The sequence below is a fragment of the Schistocerca serialis genome, chromosome 7, assembly GCF_023864345.2.
Source record: "Schistocerca serialis cubense isolate TAMUIC-IGC-003099 chromosome 7, iqSchSeri2.2, whole genome shotgun sequence".
NCBI lineage: Eukaryota > Metazoa > Arthropoda > Insecta > Orthoptera > Acrididae > Schistocerca > Schistocerca serialis.
Window position 1 is genome coordinate 520,862,854 of NC_064644.1, and position 19,788 is coordinate 520,882,641.

Here is a 19,788-nt window from a genome sequence, read left to right on the forward strand (position 1 = left end):
CTGTTGGAGAATACAGATGTGCTGAAGAAAATTCACAGCAATGATAAATACAGTTAATCTGCCCACATTCCATCTTAGAAGATACTAATAAAGGGTAAATGAATGAACTTTTGTAATACATTAAAATGATGTTTTGTATTTATTATATTTAATTAAGACCTTTTTTGAAATGTGTCCTGAATTAGGATCTAATCTTAAACATATTTCTTTCTGCCTACCACAACACTAATCATATTTTTAGTCCACTTACACACATCACTATTACTTATAGATTCTCTTTTTCCATCCTTGACCTTCCTGTCCTTGACACTGTTTTCTTATTCATCTCCATATGCTTTGCCTTTCTTCATATAATATGCGGCTGGGAGAATTGTTGTGGTCTTCAGATCAAAGACTGGTTTGATGCAGCTCTCAACGTTACTCTGTCAAGTGCAAGCCTCTGCATCTCTGAATAACTACTACAAACTACACAACTGCTTACTATATTAATCCCTTGTTTTTCCCTCTACAACTCCCCCCCCCCCCCCCCCCCCACCATTTCCTACCAACATCAAATTGCAAACTAATAATTCCTGGATGGCTCAGAATATGTTCTATCACCCAATCCCTTCTTTTAGTAAAGTTGTGCCATAAATTCATTTTGTCTTCAGTTCAATTCATTACCTCATCATTATTTACACAACCTACTCATCTAATCTTCAGCATGCTTCTTACATTTCAAAATCTTCTGTTCTCTTGTCTGAACTGCTTATCACCCGAAGCCAAGTTCCGCTTCTGTACAAGACTACACTCTACACTGCAGACAAATACCTTCAGAAAAGCCTTCCAAACACTTATATTCTATGTTAACAAATTACTTGTTTTCAGAAATGCTTTCCTTGCAACAGGAAGTCTGAATTTTGTATCCTTTGTACTTTGGCCATCATCAGGTATTTTGCTAACCAAACAGCAAAACTCATCTACTACTTTTAGTGTCTCATCCTCTAATCTAATTCCCCTCAAATCACCTTATTTGACTGCATTCCATTAAGCTTGTTTTACTTTTTTTTGGTGCTCATCTTATAACATACATACATACATACATACATACATACATACATGTAATGGACAGCAAAATACCTGATGATGGCCAAAGTACAAAGGATACAAAATGTAGACTGCCAATAGCAAGGAAAGCATTTCTGAAAACAAGTAATTTGTTAACATAGAATACAAGTGTTTCGAAGGCTTTTCTGAAGGTATTTATTTGCATTGTAGCCTTGTACAGAAGTGGAACTTGGCTTCAGGTGATTAACAGTTCTTTTCAAGACTCTATCCATTCTGTTCACCTGCTCTTCCAAGTCCTTTGTTATCTCTGACAGAATTACAGTGTCAGAGAGAACTGTTCCCGATAGTATATTCTTATTCTTCTGCTATTCTATATTTCCTTCTCTATTCCCGGCTTCTTGCATATTTACCTCAGATGAAACACTGGTTCATTTCACGCACAATTTATGGAAATGTTATCAAAACCTTCATGTGCCCTTCTTGCTATTTAAAACATATTTTGTATATTGAGAAACTGAAGTCTAGTGTTTTAAGTAGCAACTAATGAATAAGCAAAGTTAATGTACAGGTATTTTATTTCATATGGTAATACATATCTGAAAAGCAGCTGATTATTTAGCCAATATGAGAATAAGTATGTGGTCAAGGTGGCAGCAGAACTCCCACATGGAAATGAAGACTTAGTCACTGGTCACAATTTGTATGTTTTTACCTGAACTTATGGAAATAGTATGTTCCATCTATTAAATATGCAACTACATGCAATAAAAATTCCCACATTACTAGAATTAGCACATACTTATTAAATTCACACACATGTTAGTACATGGATTCAATAAATGATGTAGATACATACAAAAACTCCAATAGAAAAATATTATAGTCATAAAAAAAGGAACTCACTCACTCTCTCTTTCTCTTTCTAAAATATATGCACAAATACACATTATAATACATATATTTGCAGACACTGACAAAATATAAATACAGTTTTAATAATACAGAAACCCTATCATGATTCTGCAATGGAAATGTCCAGGGAATTTGTGGGAGTTTTTTCTACACAGGCCACAATTCTGAGTTGCACAATTCAGCATATCTGTGAACTGTATTCACTTAAATATATGTATTGCTAACTGAAATACTATTTATAGCTAAAACCCAATCTATGGGAAATTTCACAACAGTCAAGTCTTTTTCTATCTTAGAATAGCATTACATTTATGCTTCTGCAAACAAAAGAAACCATTTATAGTTGTATTAATAAAATTACAACTTCACTATTTCATCACTTCCTTCATTTTGAAGTTATTTTGTGCAATTCACAACATACCTTCAGTTTACAATAAACTTTCTAATCCTCAAATCACCTCAGAAATTTTTAACATCCTAATAAAAGCACAACAGACTAGTTTATGCAGCAGCATCTGCTACAGGCAAAGAAAGTTTGATGTGTCACATAATGCCACTTAATTTCCTTACCAATTATGATAGTAACCCACTCAATGTACGAAGTTTGTTGCCTGACCACCGAAGTTTGAAAGTCCATAGAGAAAAATCCAATTACTAAACTAATAGACACTGCTGACAATGGGCAGTGGTTTTTTAAAGTTATGGATTAACATATGACCTGAACTCACAATACTATCTTGGTGTCCTGCACCTACATTTTAACATCACATATATCTGAATTACAGAAATATGTAACTATTTTCTGATATAAATATTACTGTTCTTGGGGTACTTGTAGAAGAACAGTCCTTGTGCCACCAGCATCTGTTACATTTACTTTCACATCTTCCACAATCTCTTCCAGTTTTTCTCCAATCTTCAAATTTTGGGTAAAGGACGAAGACCAAGAGTCATCCAAAGAAGTCATCATGTTGTCAACTTTATCTGCTAATAAATCACGTGGTAAATCATTTTCACGGAAAAGAAATGATCGGGCACGCTTGGCAGCTGGAGGTTCATAGTCATGGTCTTCCATCTGGGAAGTTTCTCTGTTATTGGAGACAGTATCTGCTGCATCAGTGCTGAGTTGTTCATCCTGTAAACCTGATGTCTGGAGAAGAGTTCTTGATCGACCTGTGAAGGCAATCATTCATATCATTTCAAAGACAGGATGCACAAATCTCTACGCATAAATTGACAATAAATTTCCTATGTCAGCTTTCAGGTGATTTAAAATTGGCGGTACAATGAGAAACTCTTACAACTTTTTGTTCTACTCTGGCATCAATACACAACAACATTTCTTTTCGGTTTGTGACACAGTAAGAAAATATTCTAAATGAAATAATAAAAATGAGAGTCCATTTAGACCACTATTTTACATATCTACATGACTGTGGCAATGAACTTTCATCTTCAGAATGATATTACAGATTTAAAAAGTTTATGTCTGCACTGAACCATCAAAAGCTTTATGAATTCTAAGACAATATACAGCAAATATTGTAAAATGAGTTTTTTAAAATATATTTGCTATCTGACTGCAAAATATCAACAGCAGTTCACGCACAAATGATAAATCTTGTTTTGAAATAAACCTTTTCTTCAGAAACAGAGAGAGATTCCTCAATAGTGAACCATTAAAGACAGAACATACGAAACACGCCAGTACTTACCTTTATCTGAAAGGTGAGATGAATAAGTTGGGGAATATCGAAAAGGAAGGGTAGGTCACTCAGATACCAAGACGAGAGAGAGTAACCTGTAGTGAGGATGTGGTAGCAAAGAGTAAACTGAATATATGAAAAACAAAACATGAATTACTTTCAAACTGAGCATGCAAAAGGTAGGTGCAAAGCATAAAAATTTCAACTGTACACAAATTCACTAGCACAAAGTACCATTTTCCACTTTCTCCTCTTGATTATTGTTGGCCAACCTGCGTTTGTACATTAAATACCCATGCACCACGCAAAAAAGCATTAAACCAGTGTGAAAACAAATATAGTTAGATATAAAACAAAACTAATGGCATATGAATGTTACATGGTTAGTGTGGAAGGTTTCTGCCCTCCTAAACATTTTTTTGGTGTGAAAGTGAATGAAAATGACAGAAAACCCAAAGGGCCAGAATTAAATAAGCTGAACAAACACTTTGAACTTCAGAGACTAAAAGTTGCTCAAGCGAATTTTTAAAATATATTGGCAGTCACTAATCACGAGTCTCACTGAGAAACTACAGTGCAAATCAAGATCTGCCCTTATATTTACGACTGTACAATTTGAGAAGCAGACAGATGGTTTTCACAATTGTAAATCATACTGGGCAATGCTTGGTGTCAGATTACTAATTAACAAATGTTGTCAACTGATCTTTCTTTGTTCCTGGAATCAACTATTACAAAAAAGGCAATACAAGTCCTCAGTAATTAAAAATGGACATGAATTCACTATACAGGGTACAAATAATAATTGTTTATAGCATATCCCAGTGGTAAAGAGAACAGGTGAGGTGCACACAATGGTCAATATTTTCCTACTCTCTGATGGCAAACTATTGGTTCTAGATTTAAAAATAAAAAAAAATATATATAAATAATCAATGAGACATTTTAGGAAAAGTGTTGTCGTTTAATTTCGCGTTGGGACAAGTTTTCACAAGATGCCATGGCTTTAGAGTTATTCAAGGAAAATGCATAAAAGTGGCCTTAAAACGCACACCTACCCCCACAGAACCCCCCCCCCTCCCCTCCCCTCCCAAAGTCAATACTTTTAGTGTGCTGTTCATGGCACTTACCACTGAACAAAGATTTGATCACACAAATTACTTCCCATACTCGACCATTTTTGGTCTTCATTTTGTGAGGTATTATTACACCACCGGCTTAGCTGTGTACTTACAAACTGTAAAACTTATGTTTCTGTAAATTTTACCTCACAATTTTGTGAATTTTAACAGCTTAAAATTAAATCTTTTGTTTATCTGCCCCTCTTATTATGAAAGTATTGCACTTGTAGGGTTTAAGTTGAGATCAAACTGCAAATGAAACTTGTTTAAGCATAACACATACAAAAATCTTTTTTCTTTCAGCACCCTCAGAGGAAACTTTATTAATTTAAAGTTAATGAAATAGCCGACAAGCCAGTGACATATTAACCTTATTAATGAAGACAGAAAAGGCTGACTACAGGGAAGAAATTTGTGTAGTTACATACTTTTGAACAGTGGTAGGACGGAATGCCATGAACAATATACTAAAACTCCTATTCATTTTTTCGCTAGGACCAACAGAATATTGACTATCTCACATAGCGCACATGCACCATAGCTTAGGTGGTTTGTGAAGGCCAATATGTGGTAGTTTCCTGACTTGATGGACCACAATAGTCCTATATCAAATTATTTGGCTTGAATTCCTCTATGCTACTGCTGTACATTGTAAATAATTGTTGTTTACACCCTATACCAGATACAAAAAAGAAAAAGAACTTGTAGTCAGTCAGGAGTCACTAGAAAGTGACAGAAAGGAACACTAGCCACCACCCGACTATGGTGCTCATCTACAGCATAAATTTTAAAAACCGAAGTGATTAAGATATCAATTCTTTTGTAGTTAAATAAAATTACTAGTTATGCTCTTTGGTAGGAAAGTTGGATAATAAATTGAACAGCCCAAATTGTAATAGGACAAAAAGAGAAATGAACATTTAATTGATATGTTACACTGGAATTTTACCCCACATTTTTCACGAAGCTGTGCTTGTCACTACACGTTTGGCCATGTAATCTGAAGTTCCATATGCCAATCTGGTCAATTATCACAACTAAGCATCTTTACAGAAATAGTATTACATTACTTGAAATATCAAGACGAAAACATGAAACAAATATGATGAAAGACTTGGCTGTGACTGAATCACTTGATGAAGACTTATGTAAAAGCAAGATATTCTCAGCTTTCAAATAAACACACACACACAGCACTGTGTGAGGGGAGGGGGAGAGATGCTCATACTTAGGAAACTAGCCAAACAGTTGTACCTTGAAAGCTAGTAATATTTCTGTGTTGTTATACATGTGTGTGCACAATATGCAATTCAATTACAAGTACGTCATCGTCTTTCTTAATTTTGTTTACAAAAACAATACTTATGTGATCACTGCCAGTACGCACCACTGCCACTCCATCAGTTTTGATCTTACGTGGATTTTAAGCTTGAAACCCAAACATTGAATGATTCATCTCCTGACTCATTATTTAAGTTACCTTCATCAGCTTCTACTTTGCAATAGTTTTAGGAGTGTCAATGGCACAATAGACCCCTTAATTAAGTTAACTGCTTTTAAGCAAGACATGTCCTGAAAACAATCTACACATGTCTACCTCACTGCTTCTGCTAGTAATATACATGAAGAGCCAAATAAACTGGTACACCTGCCTAATATCGTGTAGGGCCCCTGCGAGCACGCAGAAGTGCCGCTACACGATGTGGCACGGACTCAACTAATGTCTGAAGTATTGGAGGGAACTGACACCATGAAACCTGCACAGGGCGCCCCAAAAATCCGTTGAGTATGACGGGTTGGAGATTTCTTCTGAACAGCACGTTGCAAGGCATCTCAGATGTGCTCAATAATGTGCATGTCTGGGGAGTTTGGTGCCCAGCAGAAGTGTTTAAACTCAGAAGAGTGTTCCTGGAGCCACTTTGTAGCTATTCTGGACATGCGGTGTGGCATTGTCTTGCTGGAATTGCCCAAGTCCGTTGGAATGCACAATGGACATGAATGGATCCAGGTGATGCAGACAGGATGCTTACATATGTGTCACCTATCAGAGTCGTATCTAGAGATATCAGGGCTGCCATATCACTCCAACAGCACATCTCACACCATCGCAGAGCCTCCACCAGTTTGAACAGTCCCCTGCTGACATGCATGGTCATGGATTCACGAGGTTGTCACCGTACCCGTATACGTCCATCCGCTCGATACACTTTGAAACGAGACTCGTCCGACCAGGCAACATGTTTCCAGTCATCAACAGTCCAATGTCGGTGTTGACGGGCACAGGCGAGGCGTAAAGCTTCGTGTCGTGTAGTCATCACGGGTACACGAGTGGACCTTCAGCTCCGAAAGCCCATATCGATAATGTTTTGTTGAATAGTTCGCATGCTGATGCTAGTTGATGGCCCAGCATTGAAAACTGCAGCAGGAGAAGCTTCTGTCACACTGAACAATTCCCTTCAGTTGTTGTTGGTCCCACTCTTGCAAGATCTTTTTCCTGCCACACCAATGTCAGAGATTTGATGTTTTACTGGACTCCTGATATTCACGGCACACTCGTGAAATGGTCGTATGGGAAAATTCCCACTTCATCGCTACCTCAGAGACGCTATGTCCCATCACTCATGCACCAACTATAACACCACATTTAAACTCATTTAAATCTTGATAACCTGCCATTGTAGCAGCAGTAACTGATCTAACAACTGTGCCATACACTTGTTGTCTTAGATAGGCGTTGCCCACCACAGTGCCATGTTGTGCCTGTTTACATATCCCTGTATTTGAATATGCACGCCTATATCATTTTCTTTGGCACTCCAGTGTATATTTCACTATGAGATCAACCTGTGGGGATAAGCAAACTGAAAATATGCATTGAAACTAGGACAATCAACTCTATGGAGGCAGAGTGCATGTACTTAATACTAACAAAAATGGATCAACTACATCTGAGCAAGGAGGAAGACAAAATAGTTATGATCTGGACTTTGAATACCTTTTCCAGTAACTTAAATATCAATTATGTGAAAATAATTTGAGAGAAAAAGTGGCACCAGTGTCAAAATAATGAAAAATAACTGGGAATCCACCGCCAAGAATGACATACAAACTTTTAATGACAGAAAATACATTCTACTGTAACTTCAATTCCAATTCTTTGTTTGTCAGTCCTAACTGAGCTTTTGTTGTTTCTTCTGTGCCTAGTTCTTTCTTATCTTTTTTTTTCCTACACTGGTTTCAGTTACAGTGAAGGAGCTGTAATTTCTGAATTCTAAAAATTTGTGTAATTCACCATTAGTGACAAGTGAAAATTAATGTGACGCCAAGTGTTCAAGTTGAAGAAATGTAATGCATGTTATTCGGTTTTTGCGTGACCATTAACATTGTCTATTCTTTGTTTTTTGTCATTGCTATGTGTCTCCAGAGATATCACTCACTCACATTTTCCTTTATGCTGAGTTCGTTAAATGGTGGAAACAAAAATCTTGTTATAAGACCCAACGTTTATTGGTGACCCTGAAGTGATCATAAGATAACCACACCGGATACCACCTGAGTGTAAGAAACAACTTGCCATGCAACATGAACATGTAACAGCCACACCACATATTTCCTACTTGATTTACATAAAATACTAGACTTCACCAACGGCAGCATCAACAACCGCAGATGACATGCTAGTGAGCATGACAGTGAGCTGCACTGCAAAAGCCATCTCCACTCTAGCAGTAAAATATGGTGCTTTGGTACACGCAGCTGGAGAGCCAGTTTGTGCTGGCACATGTTATTGCTGCTAAGTCCAAGTATAGTTTCCTTGTTGCAGCACTAAACAAAGAAATGGCCACTGAAGTGCAGGACATTCTAGCCATGCCGTCAACAACAGAACTTTATACAGCTCTTAAATATGCACTGATTGAGTGCATATCACTGCCTGAAAGTGAGCTGCACTGCAAAAGCCATCTCCACTCTAGCAGTAAAATATGGTGCTTTGGTACACGCAGCTGGAGAGCCAGTTTGTGCTGGCACATGTTATTGCTGCTAAGTCCAAGTATAGTTTCCTTGTTGCAGCACTAAACAAAGAAATGGCCACTGAAGTGCAGGACATTCTAGCCATGCCGTCAACAACAGAACTTTATACAGCTCTTAAATATGCACTGATTGAGTGCATATCACTGCCTGAAACTATGAGATTAGTGAAGTTGTTGCAGACAGAAGACCTACGTGAATGCATACCATCACAATTAGTACATTGTTTGTGGACATTGGCGAACAGCGCACTCAACAATGATGGTTTGAAAAACATGTGGTGGTTGCATCTGCCATCAGACGCACAAAAGACATTCACAAAGTGTGTGAGAGGACTGGACATGCTGACTGCATTGTTGAAATGTATCCGTTTGCAAGTGTGGTAGCTGTCAGCCCAGAACCAGATAATGCCACCACAGTGACATTTACAATGTTTCAAGCACATCTGGCAGAACTTATTATACATGTTGCAGCTTTGCAGGCGAATAACAGCTGGCGACGACACTATTGTTGTCGCTCACCTTCAGCTACAAAATTATACTGGTCTCATAGACTGTTTGGCACAGAGGCAAGAAAGTGCAACTCACTGTGTGAAATGCAATGGGAAGCCGGTAATCATGGCGACTGTCTCTGCCCGAGAGGCAATCATTCTTCGTGGAGAAGACACGTCCATTTACCTTGTCTTCCTCCTGCCTCGCTGCAGTCATGATGATTATAACCTGTTTGCGCCAATGCTTCCACTATTCAGTCGTATGGAAAGGTAATGTTTAGCCCTCAACCTGTGTCTTCAGCGTAGATTTGAATGGCAATTCTTAGCATCCAATACTAGGAGCAGACTTCTTGTCATTTTTCGGGCTGCTCCCAGATCTTGAACTCTGCCGTCTTCTGGACATGACAATCAGCCTATGCAGCCAGGGCCTATTTTGTCATTAAATGTGCTGGAGTACAAATGATAACAGGAGATTTGCCATGTATTAGATTACTTAGGCAGTTTCCAAAAACTATGTGACAGTCACCCATATTTGCACCAGTGCAACATAATACAGTGCACCACATATTGACAATGCTAGGCCTGCCGATTCACGCGCGACCACGACATTGGAAACCCCAAAAGTTCACAGCAGTAAAGTAAGAGTCTGCCATCATATTGGCACAGGGAATCTGCCTATCTAGTAGCAGCTGGCCAGACCATACAATGCCAAAGAAAACTAATGGATGGTGGCCCTGCAGTGACTATTCTCAACTTAACGGACTACACCTGACCGATACCCTTTGTTGCAGATTGCGGACGTCACACATTATGTGCATGGTAAATGTGTCTTCTCTATGATAGACCTAGAGTGTGCATTCTACCAAATACCAATTATACCAGAAGACAATCCCTAAACAACCATGTGTGCACCATTTGGACTTTTTGAACTCATCGGGATGTCATTTGGTCCATGTAATGATGCATAGACTTCTCAAAGATTTATAAACAACGTGACTTGTGACTTTGAATTCTGCTTTGTTTACATTGATGATTTGTTAATAATGTCAGGGGTAGAACATCCAGAACATTCAGATAAGCCTTTCGGCTGTCTTTGTGCACACATTTTGCTAATTAATCCAGTGAAGTGTGTTTTCGGAGCAACAGATGTGCAGTTTCTAGGCCACACCATTAATGACCATGGAACATGGCATCCACAGGAGAGGGTTAAGGCAATAGTCAATTATCCACAGTCAGAAACAATATGTGAGTTATGTTGGTTTCTGGGAGTCACGAATTATTATTGTTACTTGATTTCAAACCATGGACTCTTAGCAGCACCACTAAACGAGTTCCTATAAGGGACACATAAATCCAGTGACAAAGTAGAGTGGACTGGCTAAGCACTATCAGCTGCTGCTAAACTAAAATCAACTAAAATCAGACTGTTGACATCACCAGTTCTGCAAGCACCTCCTGCCCTCACGGTTGACACTTCCGGGACAGCAGTGGGTACAGTGTTGCAACAGCAGATGAATCAATGTTGGCAGCTGTTAGCATTCTCTGGCACAGCAAAACTGGTCCACAAATGACTGAAGTATATGCAGCGTATGCTACCCTTAAAAAGTTTTGACACATGCTTGAGGCGCAACAATTCAGCCTGGTTATGACCACAAACCTGTCATTTCAACAAAGGCTTGACAAAGCTTCGCCATGTCAGATCCATTAATTAGATTACAATGGGCAATTCACAACCAACATTGTATGTATACACTCACAGGGAAAGGGACGTGCTGGCCAATGCCCTATCTCGCATCCAGGAGATTGCAAGCACCATGGATTACAAAGCTCTTGCAAAAGCACAACTCAATCTGGACTTACAAGAGATTTTAATGCAAACTTAAGCTCCGTGGATTAGAAAGCATTCGCAACAGCACAACGATTCGACCTACGCTTACAAGAGATTTTAACACAACCTTCCGGTCTACAATTATGGCACATCCAGCTACTGACAACAAATGAATGGATATACTGAGCTGTGTCAATGTCAAGAGTATGCCCTTTTGTGATAACTAGTTTCTGCAAACTAGCCATCACTTTATGACATTAACTGCAACAGCAGTACTACCCAATTGGTCAAATGAGCTTTTGTGTGACCATGTTTAACTGCAGACTTCAAAACTTGTGTACATCAATGCAGCACCTGTCATTGCAATAAAATTACTCGGCACGTTCTTGCGCCACTGGGTAATCTACTGCCTAATCAACATTTTGAACACATATATCTGGATATAATAGGATCATTGCCATCATACAAGAGTTTGCATACTGTCTTACTGCAGTTGATAGATTTACACACCAGACAAAGGTTTTCCCCATGGCAGATATCACAGCTGAGACAGTAGCTACAACCATTTTCCACAGGTGGATCACTCATTTCTGAGTGCTTTTGTGAACCACTACAGATCATGTCAGACAATCTGACTTGTACACGTTCAAGGCTCACACCACACAATGGGTCACAAAGAGGATCTGAACCACAGCGTACTACCCAGCAGAAAATGGACTGATGTAACGATTTCATCAATATGTGAAGGCGTCATTATATTGTCACAATTCACAGTGTTGGACAGAAACCCTACCCATCATTCTACAGGGCAGCCAGGCATCTGTAAAGGAGGATTAAGGGCCATGGTAGCTGAGATGGTACACAGGCAAATAATCTGCACACTGGGCCAATTCTTCGGCAGTATTCCTAGTGAAATTATCAAATCATTGGGCTTCATTACTAAGCTATAGTCACAAATATGGCAATTGCATCTGGCAGCTATGAGGACATCTCATCACCCACTTCTTTTCGGTGAGTTGTCCAAGGCAAGCAGGTTTTCATTCAACAGAACACTGTGCATATGAGGGTATAGCAGTCTTGTCATCCATTTGTTATCAGTGAGCTGTCAAAATGCAGGCGGGTTTTTGTTCGACATGATGCCTTCCACAAACCTTTACAGCCACTTTATAATGGGTCTTACAACATGCTCAGCACAGGTGACAAACAATTTAAGTTACATACTGAAGGAATTCCAGCTGCAATTTCAGTCAACAGACTAAAGCCCATTTACTACACCACCTATACCAAATGGGACAAAGCACCCATACAATTCGACATGGACACACCAACCCTGCACTACATTCTGTGTCCTAGTGCAGGTGCATCACAACAGCTGTCGAGCAATGATGCTGGTAACACTTCAAGGGGCAAAACCAATCAAGTTCTTACATGGTTGGGTTGCCACATGTGACTCAACCGACAATACTGTTAACACTGGGGGGCAGGGGGACACTGTAGTGAAAGTGCACAACAGAGTGGAATTTCTAGTGTGATGCAAGCACACCACCAGGGTCACAGAGTGGCCACAGCCAGTCACAGTGCATTGATGATGAGGGGCTGGTGTGAGGCAAGTCAAGTGCAGGAGTCCAGGGTTTGTGACCGGGTGAGGGCACAGCAAGCAAAGAGTGTGTTCCAAGTTAGATGGGTGTAATACCTTGTTATTTGGTATTTGCATGACCATTAATGTTGTTTATTCTTTGTTACTATGTGTATCCAGAGATATCACTCAAGTATTAACTTATATCATTCACTCACGTTTTCCTGTATACTGTGTTCACTAAATGTCTGAATCAAAATCTTCTTATAAGACCCAACAAACTATTGTACTTGTGTTACTGAATATACTACTATACTATATTAAGTAATCTATACTATATTAAGTAATCCACCTCCTTGGCTGAGGTTGCTAAACCATGCTTGTGAGGTGGTGCTCAATCTGGGGTTAAGTTAGAATCCTGGTGGTGGAAAAAATTTTCACTGCCAGTATTGACTGGCACGGGGAGGACATGTGATGGCGTAAAGCTCCTGATCACCAGACTTTGAGCCAATGTCCCAGTTTACATACAATACCTCACCACAGTGTCTCATAAAGTGGTGTATGTGACACTGCTGATGGTGAACCATTCGTTGGATGGGCACGTTATGCTTGGCAGCCCCCTTGGTGCTATTTGTGAGGAGCTGGCTACATGCCAGCACCAGGTTTCACACTCTCCCTTCTCTGATTCTCATCATCTTCATACAGTACAAACATTACACTCCACTTCATTCTATACACCTACCTACATGCAGTATTACAAATACTGTAAAGGAGCATGTTGCAGATAAATAAAAAGAATAAATAATCTACATTAAGTATCAGATCAAAGGCAAGCACCATTCATTATTATTCTCTGATTACTTTATCATTGTGATACTGTCGCCAGCAATCAATATATGGCAGTCAACGAGTACTCAAAACAGAAGAGTGCCTCATAAAAGATCTGATTTTTCTGAATTTCTAGTATGTTGTGTGTAGGTGGTCTGTAGAGTAAGATCTAAGTTTCCAACCTTGGGAACGCTGTGCTAATTTGAAGGAAACCAAAAAACTGCAAAATTTGACACAATTTTCTTTTTTAAAAAATAATCCAACCCCCTTCCCCACATCCAATGTTTGATGCCAGAAAGCACTTGGACCTTTCTTACAGAGCATTAAATTTCTTTCATTTTACACTGGTTAAACATATTTCACACTAATACTTACTAGGATACACAGCTTCCGTTTTACAAAATTTTTAAAAGAATAGTGGTACACGCCTCTGATGGTCGACATTTATCAACCTGAGAAGCCCCTTGCCCCCAGGTCAGTTATGTTCTTGGAAGATTCGAAGTGGTTTGTACACTCCTCGTACCACTCATACCATTCTCCATCACAGCTTGGACCACTGTTCAAAATGGAGTAACTCCCCCAAAGTTCTGTATTCTTCAATGTCATGCAATTTCAATTAGCATGACATTTTTTTCCATATGTGCAGTACTTACTTGTAACACTACTTCAACCCCCTTTTGACAAGGGAAAAAGAAAGCTCCTATCTTTTATGGTACAACCCTTCATTATCTGACTTTATTTCAAACAGGCAAGTGTACAACATATCAAATTCTGAAGCAGGGGAAGCTTTCTTGTGACACTGTATGGTGGTGAGAAACATTGGATGATATTTGCTGACAATGATTCCCTAATTCAGCAGCAGAAATCCAAATTCCAAAACTGCTGCCCACTTAATAGGCCACCAATGCCATTCTTTTTATACCTACCTAAACACGACTGGGTAATTAAAAGATTCCATCGGTTTGGTGCATCTCTACCTCACATCTCTCAGACCCCTGTGACTGATCTCTCACTGTCAGTCCCTCTCCAACAAGCTCCAACCACCTATTCAGTATTTGTATTTAGTCCCATATCATTATTTTCTTCTTTGAATCAATTTTCTTTCTATTTTTCTCTCCCACATTGTTTGAACGTTTGGTATTCTAATTAATGAATAAGAAACAAGAACAACCAATGGCTCACTCACAGATGAATGCAGGCTGGTTCCTAGGAACACATACAACATTCAAACACATCACTGGCTTTGGAGCTTCTGCGACTGTGGTCACAGGTAGGGGTGGGGGTGGGGACAGACTGGGGCAAAGAGATAAAAAGTGAGGGAGGAAATGGGGAGGCAGATGGCTCTCAATGACAGTTTGAAAATGTGCAATGTGAAGACTGCAGAGGAATGTGGTATGAGCCAGAAAATGTTCAGAGAGAGAGAGAGAGCGGGGGGGGGGGGGGGGAGTGGTGCCAATGCCAAGGGAGTAGAAAAAGAACAAAGTAGTTGGAAGGAGGAGGATGAGATTGGAGATTTGTAATTCAGGTGAACTGGTGCTTGAGGGACATTACAAATGATACAGGTACCGAAATTTCTGCAGAAGTTTTCAGTGTTGTAGTGTAGTGCATCTTCAGCAACAGGTGGTGAGAGTTTGCAATTGGCCATAGTTTGGTAGCAGCCTTTCAAGCAGGTACACAGCTTGTTACCTGTCATAGCAACACGTAATACTGCACAGCAACTGTAGTATATCTGTCAATGAGATGGCTGCTTTAGGCCCTACCTTCTACAAGCTAGTAAACATTTCTGGCCCAGCTACATTCAGAGGTGGTAGATGGGTATGTGAGACCTGTCTTGCGTTTGAGTTCTCCACAGAAGAATGAATCGTGGTTTGCAGGACTGATAACAGGAAATATATATAGGGATACACTAAGAGAATGTTGGTTGGATGGGCACAGGATAGCACTAGCTGGAGACAGGGATTTTAATTTTGGTGGAAAATTCACTACACTGAGGCACAATGAGAGGTGCTCAGACCATAGAGAAGGTGTATTCTGGTGGGTGGCCAGTTTACAGTGGTGATGAGTTGTTGTTCATGGGGAAAACTTTATGGGAAATGGTTCTGGATTTGCTGCACAAAATACTCCCTGCTTGTAAGACCCCAGCCAAGCTATCGACATATTTGCCTTCCACTGTATGAGATTTTAGTGGAGAGATTTTTTCATCTGAAATGAGCAAAATCTATCAAAATGGAGTTATTGCTGGTGGCCAGTGCATATGATAATGAACAGTTTTTATGGATGATGGAGACCAATGTCCAACAAAGCAGCATGCTGACCTGAGAAGCGTCAGGTGAAGCAGTTTTGTAAGAGGGTACTGAGGTTCTTCATGAAAAAGGAGAGGTTGCTCCTTGGGGTTCAAATATTAAATATCTGCACAAACAGAATTTTCTTACTCCTAATGCATTTCCTAGACAAATCACCTTCTTCCTGCCTGATTATACTAATCTGTCACAAATTAAGACACTCATTTGTCATTCTTCAGTGTCTGAATTACGATCTATCCCTTCATCTCTCAAGTGCACGTACCTCCTTACAGTCAAATTCTTAATGACAATCCTTTCTTGCTTTCCATTTTTTTAAAAAGAAAGACTTGCTCTGAAAACTCGACACTGAAGCCAATAGGAAGCCATAACAATAGTGAATGACAGTGATAAGTTTTTGTGCACAAAGGAAGCAGTCCAGCCAGTACATTACATGCAGTGAACAAAATGTCAACTTTACACATTCTGGACATGCCCACAGTTATACAAGCACCATAAAGCTGTGATTTTAAAAATATTCTTTGAACTGGGTGTATTTCATGGTTAGAAAATTGCACAGCAAAAGGAATGACAATCATGCAAGGAAAATAACATAAATTGAATTCTACCTGATGCAGGTGATGCTCCAATGTCAGAAGACAAGCCTGTAGTATCTTCAGACCCATCGTCCACCATGGACCGTTGTCCAAGACGCAGGCTGGGTGCCATTATAAGTGCCATTGACATCATAAGCACCATCAGGCAAGTGGCAGGCTGCACTGTTTTTACAGAGCTGCGAGTCACCAGCGCTTGAAGCCTCCTTAGCTGAGTTGTCAGAGATTGATTCTGAGATTGTAATATCTTAATTTTCTTTACAAGCTCTATATTCTCCTCCGTGCACGCTTTCACCCTAAAAAGTCAATTCTGTAATAAATGCTTCTGCTGTTTTTATGAAATTCATAAGTTTGAAATATAATTATAAGCTCAAAATGTGTCATCTTTTCATCTGCATCAGTGTTACTGTTTATTATTCAAATAATAAAATTTCTTATTTTTTTTTATTTGTAAAGCTTAGTATTTTCCAGGTGCCAAAAGTAAAAATCATGGCTGCAGCAAAATTATCTGCTGTTCATCTATATACACTAATATTTCATGAGAATATATACAGAGAAGTGTTCTGCTAGCAGCATGGGCAGCACATATGGAATTTTACTTTTATGTTTGTGTACCATAGTCAAATTTTAAGCATACCGTAATTCTGACAATAGCAGGACAGTTTATCACTAAGCAACTAAAAAAAAGTCCTGCATTTTCATACTCGCCCTGTTGGTTTGGATTGCAATTAAAAGGTGCTTTTCATCTTCTTTATATTTAACTGATTTACAGACATAATTAATTATTAAATACAGATGCTGCAAATTGAAAATGACAAACAAGCTGCTAAAACTAACATGTGAGCAGATATCTCTAAAATTTAATCAGAAAGCATAAATTTTACAAATTCTTGTACGGCATCCTGTTCAAATCCCACCTCTCCTGCTCCCACCCCACTGTCACAGGAATGAGATCAAAATGCTCCAACTAGATAACACCGTTTTCATTTCAGCACTCAAAATATTTAATTGAAAGAGTTTCTTTTGGGTGAGAGCAATTACAGGAATGCAGCTGAGTGGCATCATTGACAATCACTTTTCTTTTGACAGCTGCACACCGTCACTTTCAAGGCAAAATTGCAGGAAGCATGTGATGTGCAAGGGCATTAAAAACTCAGTTTGCAGAGCAATTCCAGAAAGATCAAATGCACGCATGCACCCACCCACACTCAAAAGCGTGCAGGCGCGCGCGCATGCACACACACACACACACACACACACACACACACACACACTAAACATCATCAAAGCCTTCACACAACCAAAGATGAACGACGTCAGAATTTACCGACAGTGAAAATTAATAAGCAACAAGTCAGGTAGCATAAACTCAGTCCCTCTGTTTTTTGACAAGACAAAACAAGATTCCATGCAGAATTTAAACAAAAACCTTCATGTTTATCTATAAGGTTACTCACTAACTTAATTTCACCTGCTTCCTTAGTAACACTATCCCAATAGATGGAATGCATGCCAGAATCTATGTGGTGTTATAGTCTACCTTGCTGTAATATGAGTTTCCACACCTCAGTTTGGATTGAATAACTGACAATCAAGTAAAGCCTCTTGTGGTGGCCTGAAGATATAACAATCGAGCAGGACTGGGCACGATCTGGGCTGAATATAAGGCATTTCAGAACTTTTAAATCAAAGTAGTTAACAGTTTTAAAAACTTGCAGGTATGCATTATAATAAAACAATAATACCTTCTGCAAGATAATGTTTTACTTTTTGGTGAGAATTACTGTATTCTGCTACATGATCAGCACTTCACTATGTCATGCAGCATTCCAAGTAATCTTCCAGCCCTTTCATATCCAAAAACCCTCTTAGAATCACATTAGCTATGAAAGACTGTCCCTCGAATTTATGTTTTGTTGGCAGTAATGAGAGTTTTCACATAATTCTCTGGGATCTGGATTCTAGGTTTTTTGTCTACTGTGACTTATTTTTAAAAGGCAGTCTTCTTCATTTCTGTAACATTCCAGTAAACTATGGCCCATAGTGTGCTCTGCTGTCAGTTCCTGTGATAGCTATCTTGCATTGGTCTTACAGAAAAACAGCATTGCTTAAATGATCTGAAATACATAACCATGAAAAATCTGTAGAGCTTACGAAGTCATCAATGGACCCTCATTTGCTTATAGTAGTATCTTGTGTTGTCACTGAATATTCCATTCAAGACACCATTTGAAGGACACTCAAATCCCAGTTATCTCATAATATGTGGGTAACCCTTTTTAAATAGCCTCATATACTTAAAAGCAGTTCTACATAACAAGGCACTGGGCCTATGTATTGCACTTGTGTTACACCCAACTTCATAGTTTTAAGACTTTCACTTATAAGAATATAATCAATTTCTGAAGAAACATTTTATTTAAAAATATTTTAAATTTACAGCCCACAAAAGCTACATGATCTTCAAAATTCTGTTTAAATGCACTCTTATCTATTTTTCTAAGGAATATTTTACTTTTCCGTTTTATACTTTTTAAAGTACCACATTCCCGAAAGTTCAATCTTAAAATGTGAAACTGTCAAAATTCTACTATTAAAGTTTAGTTGTCCTATTTTTTCTGTTTCCAAAAGTGTATAGTTTCTTCATAATAACATGTTAGTTTATCAAATATTCAAATTAGAAAATTTAAATTTCCAGGAAATTCTTGGCGGGCCTTGGAAATCCCAGTGCACATTAAAATATCCATTTCACAATTTTGTCATTTTTTTAAAAATCATACTGCTTATAGTTAATCAATTTCACATTAGTGTATAATTTGCTTTTGTGTTTTTCACTTTGGTTATCTTTTATATTAATAAACATAATGGCCTTGCATTTTAGTGCATTGTCAGTTAGTTCTACACCACACATATCTTTATACAGATATCGTATACAAGGCTACAGTCAGTACAGTCAGTCATCACTCATTACACAAACTTTGATGGCAGAAAGTCTTGGGTGAGCAGTTACAGTGTTGAGTTCCTGTGTTAGCTGTCAGTGTCGCCACTTTTAAAATTCTGCTAAACCACTCACACATTATGTGAAGTGCTGACCTCTAATATATTAACTGTCAAAATTACTAACTGCAAACCTCATCGTAGCTTTAAAGCAATAAATGAAAATTAAATAAATAAGTGAACTTGACTGTGTTGTGATGTTAAGCTATTATTCACTACAAAACCATTTGTTCAAGTAATTAGCTAAAGGAGATTGTGAAGACTAACATCAAAAAGACTTATGAGGCCCAAAAAGAGGTCCGTAACTTTACATACTCCACTTCCCATAACTGAAATAAGGTATACTTTAATTTTCAAGGTTTGA

General features: G+C 38.7%; 1 protein-coding gene across 1 annotated transcript in view; it reads right to left on the reverse strand.

Moving 5' to 3' along the window:
• Positions 1–1,604: 1,604 nt before the first annotated feature.
• LOC126412199 (cyclic AMP-responsive element-binding protein 3-like protein 1) overlaps positions 1,605–19,788 on the reverse strand; it is a 73,690-nt gene continuing 55,506 nt past the window's right edge. Inside the window, exons 5-6 of the mRNA XM_050081681.1 lie at positions 16,443–16,723; positions 1,605–3,132 (exon numbers count right to left, since the gene is read on the reverse strand). Coding sequence (XP_049937638.1) covers positions 2,774–3,132; positions 16,443–16,723 — 640 coding nt within the window. The 3' untranslated portion in view covers positions 1,605–2,773. The remainder of the gene's footprint in view (positions 3,133–16,442; positions 16,724–19,788) is intronic.